Source organism: Sphaeramia orbicularis, chromosome 11, assembly GCF_902148855.1.
Source record: "Sphaeramia orbicularis chromosome 11, fSphaOr1.1, whole genome shotgun sequence".
In the NCBI taxonomy this organism is placed as follows: Eukaryota; Metazoa; Chordata; class Actinopteri; order Kurtiformes; family Apogonidae; genus Sphaeramia; species Sphaeramia orbicularis.
In genome coordinates, this window is record NC_043967.1 from 15,195,090 (window position 1) to 15,210,358 (window position 15,269).

The following is a 15,269-nucleotide window of genomic DNA, read 5'->3' on the forward strand; positions in this document are numbered from 1 at the left end:
ACTAAGTCTGATCGCAGTGGGGATGCAAGATATTCTGTAACGAATACATCAACTTCACTATTTTAGCCCCTCTTCACATTTGTTGTTGCTGTTGTTGTTGTTAATTGACCGTTTTTTTTGTGCATAAAAAGACACTTATTCTGTTTCGGGGCTTTGTCAAATTCGCAAATTCCAGCTCTCAACAATTTCTGTTTTCTGTCTGCCATTTTCCTGCACCTGAATGTGTATCATTTGTAACTGCAGGTGCAGCATTACACAGATGTGGTGGTGCTGTATTTTTTTGATTTCTTTTTAACAAATAGATATATTATTTTACTGAAATAGAAAAGAGGCTTTTACATTTTTTATCGGGTGCCAAAAGGTTTACTACACTCACCCATTATTCCTCAAGATCTCAAACAAATGTAGATGTGGAGGTAACAAGGTAATAAGTAATTTTACAGTCACACTTCTGTGTACTTGAAGTGTTTTTTAAAATTTTTAATAACAGTATTGGGTACCGTACAACATAATTGTCATTTCCTTCAACCATATTATTACTAAAACTCTTCACATGACATGTTGCTTGAAAGCATGTCAGTTAAAAACATGGCTAAAATAACCAGAAAAAAGAAAAAAAAACCCAACCCTGTACAGTCAACTACAGTTGCAGATGTCGTCCCTCTACAGTAAAGCCGGTATCTGTGAGATGTTCGAGGGACACCAGGGGCCGGTAACAGGCATCAGCTGTCACAGCGCAGTTGGAACTGTCGACTTCTCCCACCTCTTCATCACATCCTCCTTCGACTGGACCGTCAAACTCTGGAGCACCAAGGTACAGCGTGTGTGTGTGTGTGTGTGTGTGTGTGTGTGTGTGTGTGTGTGTGGGGCCAGAGAGGGGAAGTGTGGGGGGTTGATTGTGAGCTTTGGGCTGTAGGGAGAAAGAGAATGAACTACTGAATGAGGTGGAAAGTTGAGTAGTATAGGTGAGAAAACTTAAAAAAAAACCACATTCTTTTCTGTAGTACATCAGTGGGATGAGGTCTGGTGCTGGGTGGACGAGTGGGCGTAGTGAGACTATTCACACTGATTGAGATGAAGCTGCACTCGTATAAAACAAGCTGAACTCTGATTTATTGAAATTTTCTGTTGCAGGTTGCAAAGTAATTCACACCAGATTCTCCAATAAGTAAAACAAAACACTACTCTAATACACTTAAACTTCTAATAACAGTAATTTTACAACTATTCACAAATCAGCTCTATATTTGGACTGAATATGACAGGGATTTATGCAGTGTTTTTGTTTGTAATCTTTATTTAAGATGATTAGATTGACCCGACTAAACCCTGACAAATAAGGTCCAAGTACAGTAAAGGTGCTATGTTGTCCTGCCATGAGGGTTTGTCCTTGAGATTTAACACTAAGCAAAACAATGCACAGCAAGGTGGTATTGTGTTTAGAATAAAAATGTACCCTATCACCTTTCAAGACAAAGAATAGTAAGTTACTCAGGTATGTTGAGGATTTGGAAGCTTCTTGGTTATGGCAGTTTAACCCGGGGGTGTCAGCCTTATTTTAGTTCAGGGGCCACATGCAGCCCAATATGATCTCAAGCCTTTAAATAATGAGAACTCCCAGTTGTTCTCTGTGTTTTAGTGCAGTAAAGTAAAATTTACATACAATCCTTTCCCAAAAAATGTGAATAACCTGAAAAACCTAGATCTACAAGGACACCAAAACATGTAGTAACAGTAAAATATTGTTAAAATTTTGGAGTTTAGAATTTGGAACTAAAATGAGTTTGACATCAAGGACCGTTATCTTCAGTGTAATTTTTGCATTTCACAAATTCATCCCATGGACCAGATTGGACCCTTTGGCAGGCTGGTTTTGGCCTGCAGGCCATATGTTTGACACCCCTGGTTTAAACTGATAATTGTTTTTAATAGACAAGCTCGTTCATTCTGCATCCTGTTCTGTTCATGAAAGTCCCCATGTGGACCTATATATGAGGTGTCCTTCATGCCATTCAGTTCAAGCAAACAAACATTTACATTTACAAATCAAATTGTTCATTCCAAGATGAAATGTGCTAAGAATACAAATATAAGAAGAATATTAATATTAAAACTAGAAAAGCACTCAAAGAGCACAGACCTCCGCCAAGGCAGATCAGCCCCCCCCCCCCCAAATCACCACCAAAATGTAACCATTTGTTCCTTGTGCCAGTATCAACATTTCCTGAAAATTTAATCAAAATCTGTCCATAACTTCTTTAATTATCTTACTAACAGACAGACAAACCCCAATGAAAACATAACCTCTGCCGATCCTTGGCGGAGGTAATAAAGATAAGGCATTTAAAATACAACAGTATATATGGATTCAGATCACACACGTTTTGGAAATGCACAAATATTCAACTCCTCTGTGGGAAGGTTCACTCAGCTCTCTGTGATGTGTTGGGATATACAATCCCAAATTCTTGTCTTGTTCTTTACCTCGGACATTCGGAAGAAACGGTGCATAAAAGAGACAGATATCTTGTCAAGATCCTCCTGGTGGAAGGCCATAACAAAGAACTGACTTAAGACTGATTCTCCATCTTACAAACAATGGCTTTCAATCATAGATGATATACTTGTCATGGAACATCTCACATATAAACTGAAGTTGAAAGAAAATCTCTTGATAAAAAACTAGGGAAAATGGCTGACATCCAGGGAAAAATGTGTCTGTTAAGGGACCTAAACACATTCTGACGCAAACACAGGCTGTTCTTTTCATATTTGTGTTCTGTTCTTTTGTTTCTTTTCTTGCTCCTCAACCTTAGGAGATTGGATTGTATTATACTGATAAGAATGAGAAATAAATAAATAAATAAAAAAATACAACAGTATACACACACACATATGCACACAGACATAGGCTATTAACATCATGTGTCACTAAAACACAGATCCACTGACAGTGGGACTGTGCTGCAGGTGCACTCAGTGAGTCGAATATAAACAGTGTGAGCGCTCCTTCCCTCTCACTGGTTTTTGACGGACCCGGTCCACTAAGGTCATTTGTTCTCCTTTCTAACCAGTGTGATGGTTTCCATTTGGCGGAAAGTCATTGGCAATAAAAAAGCAAACAGTCACTGTTTTTGTCAGTGAGTGTTAGGATGGAGGAACGTTAACAGCACAGCCAAAGGACTCTTAGGGTGGTAGAGGAGCAGACTATTCTTAAGATGCTGAATAAACGGTGTAAGAGCAGAAACTGAGACGATAGCACATTGAAGCCTTGAATTTGGTATTTCATTGGTGCCCTCTTGGTTTGGTTGAAATAGCCTTAACCCTTCTGCTAAAATTAAAAGCCGTCAAACAATTTCAGCTAACCACTATTTGCATAATGTTACGATATTCAGGCAAGATTCTGTTAGTTTATAACAGTAATATATATCATATATTAAAACACAAACATATTGCATATACATACCATAGATATATTCACTAGATAACGCATTCAGCCTCTCAGCATGTGTTAATGGAGCCGCCATCTTGGTGCAGGGTAGCGCTCCTTTTACATGAATGAATGTCAGTCAGGGCCAAGGTGTACACAGAGTTAAATCAACATGGATCGGCAAATTTCAGAAATAATGTTTTATATTCGTTCATTACAAATGTCAGACCTGTATTTACAACCAAGCCACGAGTAAAATGATAGAGAAAAGAGATTTTTGTCAATATAGTCTACTTTATGTTGAAAATGTAATGCGCATATAGGCAATTCTTCCATTCCAAATAAACTACACGCCTACTACATGCAGAAAATAGGCCAGCAGTGTAAGCTGCCATCAAAAGACCCTGACAATCCATCAGTCGTCATAAGTCCCCTAACATTACCACCGTCATACAAGCCCCTAAAATCACAGGTGAGCCTGGTTAGGCTGAAATGCACAGTCTGCTCATATAAGTTTGCATATCAAACTATAGACAGTAGAGTGTAGATTTATAGAGAACTATAGACAATGAACAAAAACTTAAACGGAAGAATTGCCTATATGCACATTACATTTTCAACATAAAGTAGACCATATTGACAAAAAAACGCTTTTCTCTAACATTTTACTTGCAGCTCGGTCATAAATACAGGTCTGATATTTGTAATGAACAAAGACATAAAACATCGCTTCTCAAATTTGCTGATCTACAGTGATTGAATTCTGTATACACCTTGGCACCAACTGACGTTCATTCATTTTAAAGGAGCACTACCCCGTACCAAGATGGCGGCTCCATTGACGCATTTGTTCCTATAGACCACACTTACCAACGCAACATCTAGTGTACATATCTATGTATACATACCAATTAGCTGGGTAGCTCACACACCATATAACAAAACAAGGAAAAGGAATGTGATGTCATCAACAGTGAATGTGCTGTATGTCCTACACAGTGAACACCTGTAACTCAGAATCCCACCTAAGAATTAACAACACTATGGCCATAATGGCACCTGGAAAATATTTGTTCAGCATTTCTAGAAAGAACTTGTTGTATTTACAATGGGAGTCAACAGATACAGGATTTTTTATGGGGCAGCATCTAGCGACCATCTGTGATAATGGGCTCAGTTTTAACCGAACGCGATTTATATACAGGGTGGGGAAGCAAAATTTACAATGAACATTTAGTTGTTTTTTCTCAGCAGGCACTACGTCAATTGTTTTGAAACCAAACATATATTGATGTCATAATCATACCTAACACTATTATCCATACCTTTTCAGAAACTTTTGCCCATATGAGTAATCAGGAAAGCAAACGTCAAAGAGTGTGTGATTTGCTGAATGCACTCGTCACACCAAAGGAGATTTCAAAAATAGTTGGAGTGTCCATAAAGACTGTTTATAATGGAAAGAAGAGAATGACTATGAGCAAAACTATTACAAGAAAGTCTGGAAGTGGAGGAAGCAACAAAAAATGTACCAAAGCTTTTATTAAAGCTCTCAAATCCAAAATCCTAAAGGATCCAACCAAATCCAGGAGAAAAATGGCAATTGAACTTGAGGTAGACAACAAGACCGTTAGAAATGCAGTAAAATATGATTTGAAGTTAAAATCTTACACAAGAACACCAAAACACTTGTTGACAACAGCAACAAATCCAACTTTAGCAGTTTTTGGGAATCATGTTTATGGCCGCCTTCTGGCCCAGATCTAAACCCTCTGGATTCTGCTATTTGGGGTGTTTTAGAACATGCTACCAATAGAACATCACACAGCAATGTCAACTTTCTTAAAGATACTATTAAAGAAGAATGGGAGAAGTTGTCACCCGAATATTTGAGGAACACTTGCGCAAGTTTCAGGAAGCGTGTGAAGGCAGTTATTGAGAAAGAAGGAGGACACAGAATAAAAACATTTTCTATTATGTAAATTTTCTTGTGGCAAATAAATTCTCATGACTTTCAATAAACTAATTGGTCATACACTGTCTTTCAATCCCTGCCTCAAAATATTGTAAATTTTGCTTCCCCACCCTGTACGTATTTAAATATGTAAATGATATTTAATTTTAATTCTAATACTAATTCTATATTTATGGAAATATTTATATAAATACCAAATGTCTTACTTTTCTTGCATTTTCTTTCATTTTTCACTTGTTTGTGGTTTTTCTACCTGTCTTTTCTCTGCAGTTGTTTGTTGTATGTTGCTGCTGTTAACTGTGAAATTTTCCCATGGTAGGATAAATAAAGTCATATCTTAACTTAACCTAACTTATACAGCAAAGGGTCAAAGTAGGACAGAGACACCATCACACTTGGATGCTGCAGAAGTAGCTGCAGAGGTGAGATGGATTATGGACAGAAGCGAGGGTCGATAAAGTATTAAAGGTTTTAAAAGTGAATATATTAACAGTTAATAGTGAAAAGTGAAGGAAGAGCAGGGCATGAATCTGCAGAAGGTGCCTCTGCTCGGTGTGAGACAAAAATATATAATACATATTCATAAAAGCACAGAACTTTATGGAAGATACTGTTACCGTTTTCATTCTGGGCTGTGACAGGCGGTAAGCGCTGATGAATCTGAGCTCATGTTTGCATGCAGTCGGTCTATAAGTCTGGTCCAAAGGGTCCCGTGACACATATTAAAACATTTCTGTGGATTTTCATCAGGAGAGTGTGTTATTTTTCAGGATTTGGGAATTCCCTTTCCTTTGAGGGGCACCGCAGGAATGTGTGTCTGTCTCTTATCCCACATAACCCATATTTGTGTGTGGGCAAGCAGAATACCTGAGTGTGTAGGTGTGCGTGTGCAAACACAGACACACCACACATGCTTCACATACACCTTGAGCAAAGCTACGTTTGCTTACCTAAAATCCCCTCGAGGTTTGCCTTCAACCCACCAATCAGAGCCATCACAGACTGTCGCAACACACGCTCGCTGTGAATTTTCTCTGCATTCACACGTTCGCAGTTAAAAAGAAAAAAAACGCAGTCGAACAGAAGTCTGCTGATGTTTTTACACTCAGCGGTGCAAATATTGTGGTTAGTGAAAACATTTAGAGTCGGCCAGACTCTGAAGACGTCGCGACAGCTGGGAGCGGGTTTATGATTGTGCATAACTTGAACAGTCTTGCTCTCTTGACCCCAAAACCAGCTTCTTCTAAGTGATTGGATTGAGCATAATCCTTCCACTTGGGGACTCTCTTAAGATCTTAATTAAGGGCCGACATCAGTGTCAGTTTAGGCGATTGTTAATGAGTGTTGATAATATTTCAGATGAGGGTCTGTAGATATCTGGGAAAGAGATGCTGAGAGCTCCAGTGCTCAACATTACTGAGGAAAATAACACAAGTTTATGTGATGTTTTTCATTTTGAGATGACACAGAAAAGCCATAGATTGTCGTCTGTTTTTGGGTGTGTCAAAATACTTGGGGAACACAAGACATTGGCAATAATGAACATTAATTTCACCATAGTAAGTCAATTTTTGATTTCAGAAAAAAAGAACCCAATCAGATTCATCCTGCTTTAAGTCATTTCTGTCGTATGTCTTTGTCAAGTTGTTGCATCTTTTTGATATTTACTGTCTGACATGCACCACTGGACACACTCAGGGATTATTTTTCTATGTGTTATTGTTTTATCTGTTTGCGTTGAATTGATCCTAGATGTTGAGAAGACAAATATCTGTGCCACTTAATTCCATATGGCACCATGGTAAGACATAAAAAGTAGTGATTCGTTAGCCTCATAGCATAATTGCCTAACTCATAGACAAATGGACAAAAGTATTGGGACACGTTGAATTCAGGTGTTTCTTTTGTAACAGGGATCTGGGATATAAAACAATCATGACAAATGGACAAGTTACAGATGACAAATAAACCTGTCAGTGCTCTCTGGTGGACACTTTCTAATTGATTGCAAACACATCACAGGCTTTTCCGTCAGTTTACGAGGGGGCTTCAAAAAGTTTATGGAAAAAGGACAGTTGGAAAAAACAGTTTTAAGTTATGATGTTTATTCATTAGCCTCATAGCATAATTGCCTAAGTCATACACTATATGGCAATGGTTCCCAACTTTTTTTTGGCTTGAGACCCCATTTTAACATCACAAATTTCTGACAACCCCAGATATTCAAAACAGAGACTGTTTTTTTTTTTTTTGGCTAAAATGAATTTGTTTTTGATTATGTCATAGTTTGCTATACTATGTTGCAAATAAATGTTAATTTTAGATGGCATTTAGTCTATATAATGTATATTATTATGGACAGAGGCAGAAAAGCCCAATGTAGATTACTGCACAAAAGGAGAATTTTATTTTCCTTGGTCAGGATATGTACAGTCAGTCCAGCTTGTATTTACAAGGCTGACAATTAATACTGAACAAACAAGAACTCAAACTATGAATTATGAAAGAGCTGCAGCATCTGAAACCAACCACAATGAACATTTGAAAGATAAACAGTACCATAGTGCTTCAGTTTCAGCTTCACAGATTGTCATGTCTTTTATATTTTGTGTTTGTCTCTCTCAACTCACCATATATTTTTTATTAATAAGTTTGTTTTTTTTTTTTTTTAAATCAATTACTAGAAATTTCAGGTGACCCCATTTGAATTCCAGGCGACCCCAATTGGAGTCCCGACCCCAAGGTTGAAAAACACTCCTATATGGACGAAAGTACTGGGACACGTTGGATTCAGTTCTTTCTTTTCTAATGGGTCTGGGATACAAAACAATAATGACAAATGTCATACTATAGTTTTATATTGTCCTAAACATTATATTGAGTATTAATACTGATGTTTATATCTCAGATCATCATGAACAAGACATCTTACAGCTGTAGCCATGATATCTCCCAATATTTTTGTCCATATAGTTTATAAACATCAATATTTCCTTTTTAATTTAATGGAAGATGTCCAGAAAGTAGATAGTTAGTTGTGGTAGAAAATGATTATTTACAAAGCATTGGAAATATTTTAGAAATTTAGAGGTAGAACATTTAAAATCATAGTCATGGATAAAAAAAAAAAAAAAAAAAAAAAAAAATCCATGTTGAGAGAAATTATGTAAAAACCATCTCTGAGGCATTTTGGAAGCAAAGATAATTATTTAAACCAAAGTAACCACTGCAATCATATTTATCACAATATAAAACTATATTATGACATTTGTCATTATTGTTTTGTATCTCAGACCCGTATTAGAAAAGAAACACCTGAATTCAACGTGTCCCAATACTTCTGTCCATTTGTGTATGACTTAGGCAATTATGCTATGAAGATAATGATTTTTTTTTTTTTTTTTTTTGATAATAACACACTGGGCTAAGAAAAATGTTCATTGTGCGTTTATGTGTTCATTCATCCATTATCAAAACCTTTATCCTGTTCAACCTTAACTACAATCTGTGTCAATAAATTGTCATTGCACTGTCAGTATCCAGTAAATGAGCCACGGATTTCCAGTTCAAATATTCTAGAAGCTGCCGACTCTGCTCTTAGCACAGATAATGACAAGCAGTTACTTTAAGCAAGCAGCTGCGGCGCCACAAGGATTAAACTGAATTTTAAGACTTGTTGCTGGAGATTATTTACTGAAATCATCATCTTTAAAAATGGCAGATTATGGACAGACTACAGTAAAATTATAGTTTACATTGGAAAGAGTCAATATATGCACACTTAAGTCATCTCAAATGACGCGTCAGTTGAAGAGGAAGGAGAAATAAATCCAGTTTGATATTGTTTTAAGATGCATTTACTTGCCTGATTTTAGATGTAGGAAAAAAAGACTAAAGATGACGGAGCCTTTTCTGTTCAGGTCCAAGGCTCTGGAACACTGACCAAATAAATCTCATGTGTACAGTTCACTGACCACTTTACATCTCTATGAAATATGCACCTATTTGCACTGGCTTTTAATATAAGTGTGGGATTTTTATTTGTTTTATCTTCTGGTTGTGTTTTAGATGCTATTTATCCTATTACTGTGTATTTGTTTATTATCAGTTTTTACCCTTTTTACCCTATTGTCATCTGTCTGTCCGTCCATCCATATGTGCGACACTTTGGCATGGATTGAAGGCCAAGAGTTTTCAAGTGCGGGCACATTATGTTAATAAGATAAGATAAGATATTCCTTTATTGATCCCACAATGGGGAAATTCAGTGTTAACAGTAGCATAAAACATACACATAAACATACACATAAACATACACATACACGTAAAACAAACAGTCATATAAATTTGAATAAAAGTGTTTAAAAAGGAGAGTGCAAATATGGTTTGATATGTAGTGCAATGGTTATAAATATAGAAAAAAATATATATATATAAATATGGATTTGAATATATATATTTGAATATATGTACAATACGTATATATAATACATATATATAATATGTATTTTTTCTTATTTTACTAGTTATATCATATCTTGTGCGCTTTGTGTTGTTTTAAATGTGCTCTATAAATATACTTGACCTTGAAACTTGTTAAGTAATGTCAAATGATGAGTAAAAAAACTTGAGTCTATGTCGAGTAGAGAAGAAGCGAGCAGGAATTACTCATCTGATTGAACAAAAACGACTGTGAGTGAAAAAAAACAACAAAATGACCTGAGATGTCACCTCTGTGACTTGAAAACAGGTTTAAATCAAAGCTGGAAAATTGGCTGGGCTCTGTTTGTTTGTGTTTGTGTGTAAGCGAGCGCCGGTGCTGTCGGCGTGCACGTCCTCACAGCTTCTCAGAATGAACGGCCGAGCGAAAGGGTAACAGTGATGGAGACAGAGAAAAAAAAAAAAAAAACAAGATGAAGAAGGAGACTGCATTCTTTCATTCGCTCCTCCAGCCAACCTGTCTCCTCTGCTCAGCCCCTCCCACTTCTACCTGTCAGGAATGCAGGGTGGAAGCCTGTGGAATCCAAACAGACGCTCTCAGAGATGCATTACACACACACACACACACACACACACACACCTACACACACACACTCTTTCCTTTATTAGGCTGTATTCATGTTGCATGTAGGCGCTGCAACTGGGGCAGTGTTTAAGATCTCACTTATTTGTAAATACTAATCATTTATCTTTTAACTTTTGCAAAATTCTTAAGTGACAAAGTAGTGAATATTTAGATTCACTACAGTTTTGCAGAATAGGTAAATCAGTGAAATCATTCAAGAAGTAGTCAATCCCAAAGCTCTGCTAGTTTTCCATTAAAAAAAAAAAAAAAAAAAATCACAAGAAATCCAAATATTTGTGGGAGAATAGAATAGAATAGAACAGAATAGAATATTTTTTATTGTCACTAAAACAATGAAAATCAGTTTAGCAGCAGATTCTTAAGGTGGCGACAAAAGACTGTAGATAAAAAACACAACATTTTATTTAAATTATACATTGAAAAATACTGAAATATACCGAAGGCCAACTCTGTACCATAGAAAGAAGAAATATATACATCATATAAAGGATGTATACAAGGTTTAAAAAAAAAAAGAAAAACATGTGTATAAGGTAAGATTAAATACAAATTTGCAGGGTGTAAAATATAGTCTAACGCTACATTCAGACTGCAGGGTGTAATGCTTAATTCCAATTTTTTGCTGAAATCTGATTTTTTTTGTATGTCTGTTTACATTTTAATTAACTTATGTGCAAACGGTTTACGGTCCTGAAGTGACCCGCAAATGCAGGTAAAGTTGTGACATCACAGTGTGTTTAGAGAAACAAATATGGAGTTTGCTGGCTCCCACCTCCTCCAACACACAATTGTGACGTCTGTCGCATTTCAAAAGTCGGATGAAATGACCGAACAGACTGTAGTCACATCGCAAAGCATCAGATTTGTATCCAATTTATGACCACTTTGGAAAAAATGGATTTGTGCTGTTCAGTCTGTCAGAGAAAAATCAGATATGAGTCTCATATGGGCAAAAAAAGTCAGACTCAGGCCTTTTTTTACATTAATGTGTGTTTTTTAGATAAGTGGATCATTTTTTATACAGTTTTCCTCAGTACATGACAGGTCATTATCGTACAGAATCAACATTCGGTCACAATGAATGAATGAATGAATGAAGGCAAATGATTTATATTTATTTACTTGTGCAACAACTACAGTCGCGAAAAAAAGTTTTAGACCACCCTTGTTTTCTCCAATTTCGTGTTCATTTTAATGCCTGGTACAATTAAAGGTACATTTGTTTGGACAAATATAATGATTAACAACAAAAATAGCTCATAATAGTTTAATTTCAGAGCTGATGTCTAGCCATTTTCCATGTTTTCTTGATAATAACCAACATCACTTCAGTTCTTACATCAATATCTATGGCATTGTACTGACAAAAACAGTGCTTTTAGGCATTCAATGTTTTCTTTTCTGTCTGTTTTAGTCACATGATACACACAGGAGTTAGTACTTGATTGCATAACCATTGTTTTTGATGATTTTTGATGGTCTAATAATTTTTTTCCGCGACTGCATTGTAAATTATCCTCAGGGTTTCTTGAAACTTAAGTACAAATTTCAGCCGATTCTGGTAACAAATAAGAATTGATGATACTCAGAAAACACATGTTCATGATGAAACTGAACTAAACTGTAGAGCTGGTAGGAGTGGGAGCTCCTGTGTGACGCCTATTCCAGTCTTTTACATAATATATGAGGGGGCTTCAAAAAGTTAGTGGAAAAAGAACATAACCTGACGTTTTTTAAATCGCATGGTCCTCCATTTTACACAGATGGACTTCAAGGCTGGTATCAACACTTGCAGAAGCGTATTGACCTAGATTGCTTGGCCTCATAGAATAATCAATACACTGTTATGGACAGAAATATTGGGACACATCATGGCTACAGCTGTGAGATGTCCTGTTCATGCTGATTTGAGATATAAACATCAATATAAATAATATGATATTTATCATAATATAAAACTACATTATGACAATTGTCATTATTGTTTTGTATTCCAGACCCCTGTTAGAAAAGAAACATCTAAATTCAGCGTGCCCCAATACTTTTGTCCATATAGTGTATGACTTAATCAATTATGCTGTGAGGCTAACGAATAAACACCATAACTTAAAACTGTTTTCCAGCTGTCCTTTTTCTGTGAACTTTTTGACACCCCCTCACACTAGTTGCTTTTCCATTGACCCTCAAATTGCGCAAATATAACTTGCGCATAAAAATTTACCGAATGGAAAAATGACAATTTCGCCAAAAGTCTAATTTATCAATTAAAAGTTTTTGCGCTGGCAAGAGGTGGTTTTTCGGGCGTAGCGCAAATGGTATATCACACAAAACTGCAATGGAAAGACCTTTTTTTCGGAACTAGAGTCAGGAGAATTAAAAAAACTGATGTTGATGGACGTTACAACAAGCGAAGAAGAAGAAACATGTCGCTGTATGTGTGGACACACCAGGAAACCCAATCATTTTTTAATTTAGTATGAGATAGAGGGGTAATATATAATAATAATAATGAATATATCTGTAAATCAACACCATATTTATGTTCATTGCCATGTTTATGGAATGACTTCTCATGTCATCTCACGATAATAAATAAACACATCATTGCATTTGTGATTTAATGGAAAAACCGACATTACGCACTTCTTTTTTTATACATTTAGTAAATATCGGCAAAATGTTGCACAGATGTCCAATGGAAAAGCGACTATCGACAGAAAAGCCTGTGATGTGTTTGCAGTCAATTAGAAAGTGTCCACCAGAGAGCACTGACAGGTTTATTTGTCAACCGTAACTTGTCCCATCAGTGCATATCTCTGTTAAGCATGTGCATATGACAAAATATAACCTACATCTATATCCTTATCAGATGATTTCAACTCCGATAATGAGTGTGAGAACACACAGGCGTATTCACACACATCCTGTTTCTGTGGCCTGTCCTCTTCGTCCACTGTCCACCCCCTCCTCTTTACTTTTTACCTCCCATTTCCCATCTCTTCCCATCCCTGCGTCTCTCAGACAGCTGTTGTGTTGAGGTTACAGTACACCTTGTGGACCTCCCTTTCATCTCTCCCAGTGGTTTTATGGCGCTGTGTGAATGTGCGAGGCTTTTTAATTAGGCTCTGCACCCAGACAGGCCCCAAGGCTGAGGCAGCGCCACTCTGTCTGAAGCTCGCTCACTCCCTCTCTCCTCTCCTCTCCTCCCCTCTCTCTCTCTCTCTCTCTCCTTTCTTTGCTTTCTATCTCTAGTTTCTCCTCTACTATAATCCCTTCCTTTCTTTCCAGTTTTTTTTCACACCTTTTTTTTTTCTTTCTTTCAGCACAACAAGCCTCTGTACTCTTTTGAAGACAACGCCGACTACGTGTATGATGTCATGTGGTCACCCGTGCACCCCGCCATCTTTGCCGCCGTGGATGGCATGGGCCGCCTGGACCTGTGGAACCTCAACAACGACACTGAGGTGTGTGTGGGTGAATACAGCAGGGTTCCTGCCGGGTCTTAAAAAGTCTTGAATTTACAAATCTGCATTTAATACTAAAATGCATATTAAATTTGATATAGTAGGTCTTAAGTTATGTTGCTATAAAATTGTTCACTGTGTTGTGTTTAAATGTGTCTGGGAAATGTCCAATATGCAAAGAAAGTAACGTTGGTCCACTCAGTTCTACCCGTTCCAACCCGAAAATTTATATTGAAATTAGGAACCAGTTATTGCTAACTTTGAAGCCCCTGGTGAGAAATGACTGGTAATGGTGGGAATCAAGGCGTTAGAGTAAATAAATACACTTTCCTAAATTCTAGGAGTTGCAAATTTTTGCCAGTATGGCCATGAAATAGGCATTGAAATCTGTTTTAAGTAGTCTTAAAAAGTCTTAAATTTAATTTGTAGAAACCTGTAGGAACCCTGATATGGGTCACAGTGGGTGTGTTTTCTGCGTCATGTTATCCTCGTGTGGATGTTTGCGTTCGCCGTCCTCAGTCCTCTGTCGCTGGGCCTCAGCCCGGAACCGCACAACCAAACACCCGAGCCGTTCCTTCCCATCACTTCCACCCCCACTAACCCTTCCACATACACACACACACACAGACACACACAGACACACACACACACACACACACACACACACATGATTCAAGATTCTCCTGTGGGCGTTTTCCCACAGCCCTCACTTTAAATCAAACTGGATGACATCCCCTCATCCCAGCTCCCACCCAACTGGCCCGCTAACATTCCTGCAACTTCTGTCCAACTTTCAACCAACCTCAGGACCCCACCGCCGTGTCCCGTCTCCCTCCCACTGCGTCCCATCAGTGAAGTACACAGATGTGCAGGAGACCACGAGCAGAGAGCCCCAGCCCTCAGTCCGCAGCCCCACGCTGAAAATAATAAGAAAAGAAAGTTCAGGCAAAGGGTTGAGAGTCTCGCTTTGAGTTTCTTACTGTGTGGTAAGATTTATTTAAAGATGAGTGCATTTACGGCCAGTGGAAGATGAGTCTCTGAAGGCCTTTTAGTCCTGTTATGTATTAGTGTTGGGCGATATGATGGTTTAGATTATGCAACAGTAGAAAAGAGATCTGTCAGCATCATTTCCACCACAGGAGCCATCCTCTACTGCAGTCCACATTTACTCCTGATCCTTAAGTTGAGACCCACTTCATACAAAAGCACATTTTCAACATCAACAGTAGATTATTTTTAATGAAACAAAATGTGCCAGTGGTGTTGATTATGTTGTGAAAATATATGAAATTACCATTTTAACTACGTAAATGC

The 15,269-nt window shown here is 37.4% G+C and overlaps 1 protein-coding gene across 7 annotated transcripts in view; it reads left to right on the forward strand.

Moving 5' to 3' along the window:
• The window catches only part of dync1i1a (dynein cytoplasmic 1 intermediate chain 1a), a 98,419-nt gene that overhangs the window by 59,077 nt on the left and 24,073 nt on the right, over positions 1-15,269 (forward strand). For all 7 annotated transcript variants that reach the window (XM_030147635.1, XM_030147633.1, XM_030147637.1 and 4 more), the window contains 2 exons: positions 670-814; positions 13,815-13,955. In XM_030147635.1, the coding sequence (XP_030003495.1) occupies positions 670-814; positions 13,815-13,955 (286 nt within the window). The remainder of the gene's footprint in view (positions 1-669; positions 815-13,814; positions 13,956-15,269) is intronic.